The sequence below is a fragment of the Brassica oleracea genome, chromosome C1 (assembly GCF_000695525.1).
Source record: "Brassica oleracea var. oleracea cultivar TO1000 chromosome C1, BOL, whole genome shotgun sequence".
Lineage (NCBI taxonomy): Eukaryota > Viridiplantae > Streptophyta > Magnoliopsida > Brassicales > Brassicaceae > Brassica > Brassica oleracea.
In genome coordinates, this window is record NC_027748.1 from 27,259,985 (window position 1) to 27,273,167 (window position 13,183).

The following is a 13,183-nucleotide window of genomic DNA, read 5'->3' on the forward strand; positions in this document are numbered from 1 at the left end:
AATTATTTGGGTCTAATCTTTAACGAATTTGTTGTTGGATTGATTACTATAGAAAGTGTCTATACTAATTAGAGTTAATTAAATCTTTTCTATTTACTTTAGCGATCTTCATTCAAACCAAAAATCACAAAACTTTTGACTTCAATACTGATTTCTTATAACGGACCAAATGCTCTCCTAGACACTCTACTAGAATTAGACCAAATGCTCTTTGCTGGGGCCAGATGCTCCATTAAACCGTTTGTTATTATGATATTACTCGCTTTAAGCCTTAACCTTCACAAATTTGTTTTTGAGTCGGCTACTCTCAAAAAACTTCATACTAAATAAAATTGGAACAAATTTAAATATTAGGTTTCCTTTAATTAGTTTAATATCCAGTACTGTGGAACTTGGATTGTCTATTAGTATTTACTAAGAAATTTGAGTTCGTTTTAGTTGCTTTTTTTTGTCATCAGTTCGTTTTAGTTGCTAAAAATAACGAATCGGCTTCACCTTTTTTTTGTTATTTGTTGGTTAAAGTTATTCGTTGCAATATTGTATGTATATTTACTACTTGCTTTTTGAAAATGCGTTGCAACTATCGTTCCTGACTCTGCAAATTAAAATAAGAGAAAAAAGTTATGAGAGCCTCCAAAATATCATAAACATTGAAGTTTGCGCACATGCATCGTCTATATATAGATATGTCATTCACTCTTCATTGCCTATGCTTTTGTATATCTCATTACTCTCTTCCTCAGTTTCTCCTCTCAATATGAAAAGCTTTGACACGAGCTCAGCGGTTGAATCCGGTACCGTCGCCGGGAATAACGTCGACGATGATGGTGGGGAGAAGAGAACGGGGACGTTGATGACGGCGAGTGCGCACATAATCACGGCTGTGATAGGTTCCGGAGTCTTGTCGTTGGCTTGGGCAATAGCACAACTTGGTTGGGTGGCAGGGACAGTGCTTTTGGTAAGCTTTGCCGTCGTAGTTAATTACACATCCAGAATGCTCGCCGACTGTTATAGGTCTCCGGACGCAGGAACACGCAACAATACTTACATGGACGTCGTTAGAGCTTACCTCGGTATTACCGTATGAATATGTCATTTTGTGACTCAACTACTACTTTGATATTTGTTTTAACCACAAATTTGTAAACAAAATAGTATATTTTCTTAGCTTAGTCTATTTTTTATTAAACAAAAACAAAAAACCATAAAACGACAGGCGGTAGGAAAGTGCAGCTATGTGGGCTAGCACAATACGGGAGTCTAGTAGGGATGACTATTGGTTACACCATCACTGCCTCCATAAGCTTCGTGTAAGTAACTTGTGATTTATTTTGATATATAACCTGTTGGTTTCAATTTCTAACGTGACCTATGACTAAATATTGCTCTTTTGCATATGTCGCATGATCTTGTGAACAGTTGCATGTATTACAGCGACATGCAAATGGCCATAATGTCACATGGTTACCAACATGTTAAGAAAATATTAAAGTCTTGTTTGATGTTATGTTGGCTAGAGCGATTGGGAAAGCAAATTGTTTTCATGACAAGGGACATGGAGCGAAGTGTTCAGTATCAAATTATCCAGCCATGGCGGCGTTTGGAATCATCCAGATTGTTCTAAGTCAGATTCCTAATTTTCACAAGCTCTCTTTTCTCTCCATTATCGCCGCGGTTATGTCCTTCTCTTATTCATCTATCGGAACTGGCTTAGCCTTGGCCGATCTGGCAAGTACGTTCCTTCATTCCTATCTTTTCTTTCACTTTCAAAAATATACTTGTAGAGCATTTTCAAGCTATTTCTAAACCCTATGCAAATATCTTGATACATACATCAACATTGTTTAATTTTCAGTAGAAATCATTCTCATTGATTTGTAAGATGATATATATTTATTACATATATGAATCTTCAAACTAATGGCTAAAGCGGTATGATGAAAGGTGGGAAGGTTGGTAAGACGGAACTGACAGGCACGGTGGTTGGAGTGGACGTAACTGCGTCTGACAAGTTATGGAAGTCATTCCAAGCGGCTGGAAACATTGCCTTTTCATACGCTTATTCCGTTGTCCTTGTTGAGATTCAGGCATGCATATTTTCAACTAGAAATGTTGGTGGTCACACTCGGAATAGTGTAGCAATTTTTCCTTTTTGAAACACATTCTTTTATTTGCATTTATATTTTAATTATACATGATATATATGTTGGTTGGAGTAATGACGGTTATTAGAGCACCATTAATCATAGTATTTTAGAAGGTTCATGCTAATTAAAATAAAAAGGAATATTGAAAAAAGGAGGAGAACAACAAATAGCAAAGATACTTCAAGAAAAAAATTGAGAAACTTTTCTATATGTGTAACTCATTTAGTAGTTGAGTTGTTTAAAAGTAATTAAAGTATACTTATAAAAGTAAATATTAATATTTTCTTTTTGTTGAGAAACGATTTTTCCTTGTTGATGATGGTCTCTGTATGTGTAAAACAAAACGTTAATGGGATTCTTATCATTTTTTTTGACACAGAACTATATTATCTTCACTTAAATACGTCTTCAACCGGCGTTTATGGTGGTTGTTTTCTGTTGCAATTCCCTTAAAGTATATATTGATGAAAGAGTTAATATGACGTATGCTAGCTCTTAATTAATGACAGTATTGCTCATATATGCTTGTTTTTTTTTTTTTTTTGCAGGATACACTGAGTTCAAGCCCACCAGAGAACATAGTCATGAAAAAAGCAAGCCTTGTCGGAGTCTCGACTGCAACTGCTTTCTACATCTTATGTGCTTGCATGGGATATGCTACATTTGGAAGCCAAGCCCCTGGAGACCTCCTTACTGACTTTGGTTTTTATGAACCTTACTGGCTCATCGATTTTGCCAATGCTTGCATCGCTGTCCACCTAATCGGAGCTTATCAGGTAACTCATTAAAACAAAAAAAGTTTAAAATAGATAATTAGTATCTATCACTCACAATTTTCAAGTTTAAGTATAAGGCTCAAGAAAAGATAACCAAAAACATTGATGATGTTAATACAAACGAGCAGGTGATTGCACAACCAATTTTCCAGTTTGTTGAGAAGAAATGCAACAAAGCATGGCCAAAGAGCAATTTCATCACCAAAGAACATTCAATGAACATACCATTGCTTGGAAAATGTCGCATCAACTTCTTCAGACTGGTGTGGAGGACAATCTATGTGATTTTCTCAACAGTTATAGCAATGATATTCCCCTTCTTCAACGCGGTCTTGGGCCTTATCGGGGCAGTCGCATTCTGGCCGCTAACAGTTTACTTCCCAGTGGAGATGCACATCTCGCAGAAAAAGATTAAGAAGTATACTATGAGATGGATAGGGTTGAAACTCCTTGTATTGGTTTGTTTGATTGTTTCGCTCCTAGCTGCAGTAGGATCCATCGTCGGCTTGATAAGTAGTGTCAAGGCATACAAGCCTTTCCACAATTTGGATTAGTTACTTGTTACCTAAGCTATTTGAATACATAGTTAATAACGAACTATGTACAATGAGTATGGAAGAACAAATGAATACATAGTTAATGATGCACTTGTACCAGACCGAAGGACATCAAACCGAAATCGCATTCCAAACCGGAAGTATTTTCCTTAACTTTTATTCATAAGTTTAGTCATTTCTTGTGTTTCACGTTAATTAATAAGAAGAGTGTTTGGTCTTCCTTGAGATAAGGAACCACCTCTTCCACTTTCCCATTTCCAGCTTTGTAGGAGTTGAGCTCCATTTCCCTTGTTGTTTATTTCTATTTAATCAAAGAAAAAGACAAAAAGAGGTAGTCTTATCTACCCAAAAATACTCGTGTATTGTTTACAACAAAACTCTTGCTTTGAAGAGGGACCAAGGTAACATTTGGTATCAGAGCACTTTTGCCGTAACTTGAAGTCTATTAGAGTTATGGCAAGCAACAAGGAACGATTGTCTGATCTGGAAACTGGACTTGGCATGGTCCAGGATGAGGTATCGAAGCTCAACGAAGGATTCAATACGAGATTCCGGAGTATGGAGGACTCTTTGCGACAGATGCTCAACGAAGCCGTGATTAGCATCCGTGAAGGGGGCTCAAACACACCGATCGGGAGCCATCGATCGGAAGGAGCCCAACCATCCGTCTCCGTTACGCGCGATCACACCACTACCACCAACCCATTCACGCCTACAGCCACCAACCGCCATGTAAAACTGATGTTTCCAAAGTTCCAAGAAGGAGATCCAACGGCATGGTTAAGTAAAGCGAAACAATATTTTACTTACCAAGAAATGCCGCTAGATCGGAGGGTTAGCTTCGCCTCTTACCATCTGGAGGACGAGGCCAATGAGTGGTGGCAAGCTACATCTAAAGCTCTCCATGAGGAGCATGTTCCAATCACTTGGGATGTGTTCGAGGAAGAATTGTGGGCTCGGTTTGGACCTACTGCAGCAGAGGACTTTGACGAGGCCCTATCTAAGATCCGACAGACAGGAACGTTGCGAGAATTCCAACGTGAGTTCGAGCGACTACAGAACAAGGTCTCGGGCTGGACTCAGAAGGCGCTCATTGGGACTTATATTGGAGGCCTCAACGATAACATCTCGGATGGCATCCGTATGTTTCAACCAAAAACCCTCAAGGCAACAATTGAGCTGGCTCGAATGAGAGACGAGCAAGTGCAGCGAACCAGAAAGTCCATCTCCAATCGTAACAACCGTGCACCGCCACCACCATCGCTGAGCCAAGCGTTAACTGCCAAAGTCACACCCACCGGTCAACCTAAACGCTTGAGCTGGGAAGAGCTACGGAGGAAGAGAAGTCTCGGACTTTGTTTCAGTTGCGACGAAAAGTATACTCCAGACCATCGATGTCAGAAATCGCAACTGCTGCTCATCGAAGGAGTAGAGGAGGATGATGAGGAAGACGCGCCGGACTTGGAAACAACAGAAGCGGAGATCACGGTCCAGGCTCTCACCGGGTGGGATTCTCCAAAGACCATCCGGACTCGAGCTCGAATTCAGAAACATGAGATGGTAGCGTTGATTGATAGCGGGGCCACTCATAGTTTCATTAACGAGAAGGTTGCGAAACACTTTGGCTTGACAATGACTCCAACACCACCTTTTCGAGTCAGAGTTGCTGATGGCCGACCACTCCGGTGTACCGGCGTATACAAACAGGTCACCACAATTGTCGGCGGCGTGAGCTTCTCTATCGATCTCTTTCCACTTCCTCTCACGGGTCTCGACATGGTTTTGGGAATGACGTGGCTTACGCTTCTTGGGCCAACACTGTGTGATTGGGAGGCCCAAACCCTTGAATTTACGTGGGCTGGAGAAAAACAAAGAGTCTACGGGCTTCGGAACAAGACGATGGCAGAGGCCCAGCCAGAAATAATTATCAAAGAGATTCAGTTGGGCCACGCATGTTTTACTCTGAGCCTACAACAGCCAAACGACAAGATGACCACGGTATCGGAGGAGATGCAACTACTACTGAATCGATACGCCGATCTATTTCAGACACCGACGGAGCTACCGCCACAACGCGAGATTGAGCATCGGATTGTGTTGAAAGAAGGTTGTGATCCAGTCAATGTACGACCCTACCGATACGCCCATTTTCAGAAGGAAGAAATCGAGAGGCAAGTACAGGATATGCTAAGCTCGGGATTGATTCAGAATAGCTCCAGTCCATTCTCTTCTCCGGTCCTGCTTGTCAAAAAGAAAGACGGTTCGTGGCGATTCTGCACCGACTACCGTGCCTTGAATGCGGTAACAGTCAAAAACCGGTTTCCTATCCCCACTGTCGACGATATGTTAGACGAGCTGCACGGAGCCACGATCTTCACAAAGCTTGACCTGACAGCCGGGTACCATCAAGTCCGAATGCACCCTTCGGATTTCCATAAGACCGCTTTTCGCAGCCACAACGGTCACTACGAATACCTCGTCATGCCCTTCGGACTCTGCAATGCTCCATCAACGTTTCAGGCACTCATGAACTCGGTATTTCGCCAATACTTGCGCAAATTTGTTCTCATTTTTTTTGACGATATCTTGGTGTATAGTCGATCAAAGGAGGAGCATATGGGGCATGTTACACGAGTCTTTGAGATCTTACGGGAACAACAATTGTTTGTTAAACGTAAGAAGTGCGAGTTCGGAAAGGACGAGTTGGAATATCTGGGGCACATCATCTCAGGAGCTGGTGTTAAAGTTGACAAGAGTAAGGAACAAGCAATGGTGGATTGGCCGGCCCCAACCAATGTAACGGAGTTGCGAGGATTTCTCGGTTTGACGGGTTACTACCGCAAATTTGTGAAAGACTATGGGATCATTGCTCGCCCGCTTACGAACCTGCTCAAGAAAGGAAGGTTTGAATGGTCCCCCGAAGCAGATGACGCGTTCCAACTACTCAAAACCGCGATGACAACTACACCAACATTGGCTTTGCCGGATTTCTCCTTACCATTCATCATTCAGACGGACGCCTCAGGCTATGGAATCGGCGCAGTCCTGACCCAGAATGGACAGCCTATTGCATATATGAGTAGGTCGTTGGGCGTGGCCAAGCAGACATGGTCAACTTATGCCCGTGAAATGCTAGCTATAGTGATAGCAGTGCGGACATGGCGTCCCTACCTCCTAGGCCGACGTTTCACTATTCAGACAGACCAGCGAAGCTTACGTTTCCTGCTCGAACAGCACATCTTAACACCTGAGCAGCAGAAATGGATGGGCAAGTTGGTGGGATATGACTACGAAATCACGTATAAGCCGGGCACCGCAAATGCCGCAGCTGATGCTCTTTCACGCCGCGCCAACAGTCCAAGCCTCAATGCCTTATATACACCACAAACCGATCTCTGGGGTAACCTTCGCAACTTAGCAAAAACCGATAAGTACCTTGTGCAGATTGGTCAGTTAGCGAAAGACAAACCAGAGAAACCATATTCCTGGAGAAACGGCCTGTTGTGCTTCAACAACAGATTAGTCATTCCCCCTGGTTCCTCCTTTGTGAATGTGCTTTTACAAGAATTCCATGATTCACCGCTCGGAGGACATTCAGGAGTACTGCGGACATTCAAACGCTTGGCGCAACAATTCTACTGGCCCTCAATGCACAATTCAGTCAAGGAGTATGTCGCAGAGTGCGATATTTGTCAGCGTGTTAAGTCTGAGAATCTGTCACCAAAAGGCTTGCTCCAACCTCTACCGGTTCCTCATGAAGTATGGGACGATGTGTCCATGGACTTTGTCGATGGGTTGCCAAGATCAAACAATCACACCTCAATCATGGTTGTGGTCGATAGGCTCTCCAAGACAGCGCATCTGGTTCCATTGTCACATCCGTACACGGTCAAGTCTGTTGCAGCGCACTTCATTAACGCCGTGGTCAAGCTTCATGGAACTCCAAAAACAATACTCAGCGACCGAGATCCCATCTTTGTAAGTTCTTTTTGGCAGGAACTTTGGCGTCTATCCCAAGACCAAACTTCGAATGTCATCATCGTATCACCCACAAACCGACGGTCAAACCGAAGTGGTCAACCGGTGTATTGAACAATATCTTCGCTGTTTTGTTCACCACCGACCAAAGGAGTGGAGCTATCTTCTTCCCTGGGCGGAGTATTGGTACAACACCACTTATCACGCATCAACGGGGATGTCACCTTTCAAAGCCCTTTACGGTAGAGAACCTCCGACATTGGTGGGTTACGAAGGCAACTACACACCTGTTCGCGAACTGGATGAGCAGCTCTTGGAGCGTGACCGCGTTTTGCAGGATCTCAAGAACAACTTGGAAAAGGCTAACAACAGAATGAAGCAGGTGGCTGATGCTAATCGCAGAGACGTTACATTTGAGGTAGGAGATTGGGTTTTCCTGCGTCTTCAACCATACCGTCAACACACCATCTTTCGAAGGACATCACAGAAGCTGGCTACGAGATACTATGGGCCGTTTCAGATAGAGGCTCGCATTGTTCCAGTCGCATACCACCTCAAACTTCCAGAAGGAGCTCGTGTACATCCGGTTTTCCATGTCTCGTTACTTAAGAAACGTGTTGGTGATGGAATTCCTACGTCCGGAACACTACCACCTATACGTTCTAATGGGTTGCTCAAGCTTTGCCCGGCCGAGGTGCTGGAGGTGCGCAACCGAGACCAAAATGGGGAAATAATCAAGGAGGCATTGGTGCAGTGGCAAGGTCTCACTCGAGCGGACGCAACATGGGAGAAAGTCACTCAGCTGCAGAAGAGTTTTCCAATAGGGTTGAAACTCCTTGTATTGGTTTGTTTGATTGTTTCGCTCCTAGCTGCAGTAGGATCCATCGTCGGCTTGATAAGTAGTGTCAAGGCATACAAGCCTTTCCACAATTTGGATTAGTTACTTGTTACCTAAGCTATTTGAATACATAGTTAATAACGAACTATGTACAATGAGTATGGAAGAACAAATGAATACATAGTTAATGATGCACTTGTACCAGACCGAAGGACATCAAACCGAAATCGCATTCCAAACCGGAAGTATTTTCCTTAACTTTTATTCATAAGTTTAGTCATTTCTTGTGTTTCACGTTAATTAATAAGAAGAGTGTTTGGTCTTCCTTGAGATAAGGAACCACCTCTTCCACTTTCCCATTTCCAGCTTTGTAGGAGTTGAGCTCCATTTCCCTTGTTGTTTATCTCTATTTAATCAAAGAAAAAAACAAAAAGAGGTAGTCTTATCTACCCAAAAATACTCGTGTATTGTTTACAACAAAACTCTTGCTTTGAAGAGGGACCAAGGTAACAATCTCCCAAACAATAGACTTCACTTCTCAAACATACAACTGAAACTCAAATGTTCAAAGCTATCGATCAAACTATCAGAAACAGAGCATCCTCTTGTCGACCAAAGTACCTCTCTTTTGGATTAAGAACTGCTCTAAGCCAAGGTGCAGAGAGCTCTGCTCTGTTTCTATATGCTTTTATTTCCTTTTCTGTAAGGCCGGCCAATCGTTTTAATGGCAACAATGTATTAGTTTCTAAGCTAAACTGAAATTTATTACCCCAAAAAGAAAACAGAGTTTCTCTCAGAGAAAACATAGAGGTGGAACAATGTGTGCTTCCCATAGAGGGTTAAGAAACTATACAATAGTTAATCTATCATCGCCTTACAAGACATATATCTCTGTGATGATGCAGGTTGAGTAACTCTGCTGACCTTGAATGGAACAAAGTTGTGGAACCTATTATGAGACTGTACACCGAGACTGTTCTGATGGATACACTATAGAACTAAAAGGAAGTGCTATGGCGTGATAACATCAAGATGCTGACACAGACTTTGCTTCTTGTCAAGCCAAGGAACCTATCGGACCATCTAGAATAGGCTAACTTGGTTTGACAATATCAAATTACTGCTGCTGCTAATATCGTTGTCTATATGCGATTTGCGTTCTTTTGTGCTAAAAGAAACTATATCATAGTTAGAATACAGAGGGAGAAATAAAAAAAACTCGCAGGCTCATGAAATACATGATCATATCCGTAGCAATTTCTAAAGAGGAAAAATGAGTCACTGAATACAAAGTGGAATCTGGAACAAGCGCTCTCATGAATCATTATCAATTAAGAAACTATATCATAGCTAGAATTCAGAGACTCATGAATCATGATCAAAATGTGACACTGAATAGAAATGGAATCTGGAATATGTACAATGCTCTAGTGAATCATGATCTAAATGTGACACAGAATAGAAATGGAATCTGGAATATGTACAACGCTCTCGTGAATCATAATGATTCTATATTTACCTCCGACCTCGCTTGATAACGCACAACACTTTATCCTTCATTGCGTCTTCGACAAGCCTATACTCTTCCATAATCCAGGTTCGCAGCACTTCTTCTCCGTTCACAATATCAAAATATCTGCCTTTATCCTCTTCGTAAAACTTGAAGACTCTCTTGTATCCCATCACCTCATGGCTCATCGAATAGATCGCATTATCCTCTTCCATGATCCTCTATCGACCGCTTTCACACCCATCGGTATAACCACAAGCCTCTGTCCGGTTAGCGAATATGCAGAGTCCAGATTCTGTAGACCTCTTATCTTCATGATCCACAAGCGTCGACGGATGCACGCAGTACACGTCGTTGGTAACGTAGCTAGGCCATTCGTTTCTACCAGAATCAAATATCACCTGCAGATAATATGCACCATCGTCTTGTGGATTGGCTAAACGGATTCCATAAGCTGTCAACGACTGTGTTGCAGGAAGCGGATCTGATGAGCACGAGAAATGCTTGGCTAGCAAGAAACTGATCTCGGTTTGGAACAAAAGCTGAATCTTGCAAACCACGTGATCTTGCTTAGGGTTCCATTTACTCGGGAGCCTGTACTGCTCCATCACCCATGTTCTCTTGTAACCTCTCGCTTTTGTTTCTCCGCAGAACTTGAGAATCTTCTTGAACCCTAGAATCTTCCCAGTATCCTCTTGTTTGATCAGTTTATCATGACCTATGATCCTCCAGCCACCAGAGCCGCATCCATCGGTTCTACCACAGGCTTCTGTTCTAGGGTAAACGAAGACGAAGAAAGGGTTCTCAGATTCGAATACCTCGCTTGGATTCTTGGTGAACACGTCTCTGTCTTCCATGAATTCTTCAGGCCATGATTAATCTCCGTTGTCGTTGATACTTTGCAAATAAATTGACATCATTTTCTCGTCAGTTGCTTTGCTGTGATCGTCTTTGATATCCGGATACTTGGCAGCCTGGATCTCCTCCATAGTGAAACTCAGTCGATCAATAGTTAAAAATACTATGGAGATGAAGGTATCTTTGAGAGAAGGAAACGCAAGAAGTAAGCAGATCAGAAGCTAAAAGAAGAATAGCTGTTTCTTGGAGACGAAGGGAACAAGAATAAGAAGAAAGAACGCGTGTTGATGGCGTTGCTTTTTCAGTTTTTTTTTTTTTTTTTTTTTTTTTTTTTTTTTGATAATCCAGGTATATATCCGGACCTAAGTCCGACTATCCCACCGCGTCCAACCGGAACTGGAGGGTCCTGGCGGCCAAACGGAAACCATGTTAAATCCGCTGTGGCCGGGCCTCGAACTCGTGATGGTGGGCACCTCAACCGAGGTTCCTATACCACCAGACCACGAGGCCCGGGCTTTTTCAGTTAGTTGCTACGGTTTCTTATATAGTTTCCCAATTGACTGATCTATCCTTGATTATCAGCATCAGTTTTAATACATACCTATTACTATTTTGTTTGCATACGTATATTTGTCCTATGTAGATACATTAAATGTATTTAAAAAAAAACATTTGCACTATTTCGTTCTATTTCATACTTAACACATTAGTCTTGAACAGATACTAAATTTTGACACGTATTTTTAAAATGTGGAATTAATTTTTGACTAATAAAAATTCTATTTAACAAAAATTATAAATTTTACATAATTTATGTATATTTTATTTCATTTTACATAATTTACATTAAATTTGCATACATAATTGTTTTAATTGACTTATAGGTATGACAAATATCTGGATTTTGAAAAGAATCATGACATGTATTGTACAATAATATATTTAATATTTATTTTAAATTTAGCCGCATTATAACATGTGATGATAGTTTTAAGAAAATTAATATTTTTTAATTTTAACAAAATAACAACTCTAAATTTTTATATATTACATTGATTTATAATATTTTTTTTTTATTTTTAAGGAATAAAATAAATTTATATAAATATAATATTAAAATTAAATATGATAACTTGTTTATATTTAACTATAAAGATTTAAAATTGAAATGAAGATAATTCATTTTTTTATAATTAATATGTTTAATAGATTTGATTAGTACTCCAGCCTTTTCACAAGGCGATTTCTTCTTGAACTCTTTGAGAGAAAATTTCAATCGATCAAATTTGGTTAAAAAATCAGGATCGTCAACATACAATCAAATGATCAACTAGGTGACTCTAATCAACACATATACAAACAAACAGATCTGATGAATGTTATATGGAAGGCGCCCCATGATTTTAAGCTTGGATCTGATAGGCCATGGTGGTCAGTACTCAGATGCCCAACAAGAGTATGAAAGGGCTCAACCAAGATCATCAAAACCCTACCGGAATCAAGGTCACTTTTCATAAGCTCTGGCAACTAGTTGGCAAGGTCGAAGCCCATGTTAACGATGATGGTTGCGTCCAATTCTACTTTGATTCAGAGCACCATCTTTTATTGGTTCAGGAGAAGCAGCCGTGCACATACTGTTGTTGGATTGTAGCTCTTGATCGATGGAGAAACAGAGGATATCCAACTTTTCTAAAACATATCCCTTTCTGCATAAGAATCTACAATCTTCTCAACCCCTATCATTGTCATGGGATAGTTAGGAGTATTGGTTCAAAACTTGGTCAGGTGGATGAGATTTCAATCATCGAACCAACAACTACTAAGGAAGCTGAAGTCTGGGTAAAATCCAGCTCGATGTTGATGATTTAATCACACTCAATCACACTCACTCGAGTGGTAGAAGTATTGAAAACAAAGACCCAGTTGAGCTTGAAACATGAGTGTGTAAAGAACAATCTCAGTTGCATTAGAGACAATATGAGTTGATGGATATTGGCACCAATCCTTATATGTCAGTTCAAGAGAGAAATGCTGCGATAGAGGAGTACATCACTATAAGGGAAGCTGGAGAATCCCTTGGAATAGCAGGCTTAATGCACAATCATCAAAGAAATTGGGCAAGGAAGCACAACAACAAAGACAAGATGAAGCTATCCCAGTTTAAGTAGAACAACAAGTGGTTCCATCCAATGCTCATGCAGATCAAGGAACCAAAATAAATATCTCATAAGATGCTGAAGAGGAAGCATCAACATCTTCAAAACGTCATGAGACAGTCCCATGAAGCTTTTGCATTAGAATTCTGAAGGGTTAGGAAACCCCTTGACAATACCACATGTAAAGGATATTAGAAAAAGTCATAACCCTGATATCATGATTCTCATAGAAACTAAGAATGCAAATAGTTTAGTGAAGAACTTATAGCTAAGGATTAGGTTATCATGAATCGTTTGTAGTGGCAGCTTGTGGAAGTAGTGGTGTATCAACATTTTTTTCGAATGATAGGATTAAGATACATT

At 40.9% G+C, this 13,183-nt stretch overlaps 2 protein-coding genes and 1 pseudogene across 2 annotated transcripts; 2 read left to right on the forward strand and 1 right to left on the reverse strand.

The window, feature by feature from the left end:
* Nucleotides 1-709: 709 nt before the first annotated feature.
* On the forward strand, nt 710-3,977 carry LOC106302065 (amino acid permease 8-like). Its single transcript, XM_013738581.1, has 6 exons — nt 710-1,073; nt 1,217-1,310; nt 1,518-1,732; nt 1,945-2,087; nt 2,696-2,923; nt 3,052-3,977. Exons 1-6 carry the CDS (start codon nt 710-712, stop codon nt 3,475-3,477), a joined length of 1,470 nt encoding a protein of 489 aa, XP_013594035.1. The 3' UTR covers nt 3,478-3,977.
* A 5,745-nt stretch (nt 3,978-9,722) lies between these two features.
* Nucleotides 9,723-10,795, reverse strand: LOC106336375 (annotated as a pseudogene).
* A 1,294-nt stretch (nt 10,796-12,089) lies between these two features.
* On the forward strand, nt 12,090-12,832 carry LOC106336382. Its single transcript, XM_013775208.1, has 2 exons — nt 12,090-12,503; nt 12,635-12,832. Exons 1-2 carry the CDS (start codon nt 12,090-12,092, stop codon nt 12,830-12,832), a joined length of 612 nt encoding a protein of 203 aa, XP_013630662.1.
* The last annotated feature ends 351 nt before the right edge of the window (nt 12,833-13,183 follow it).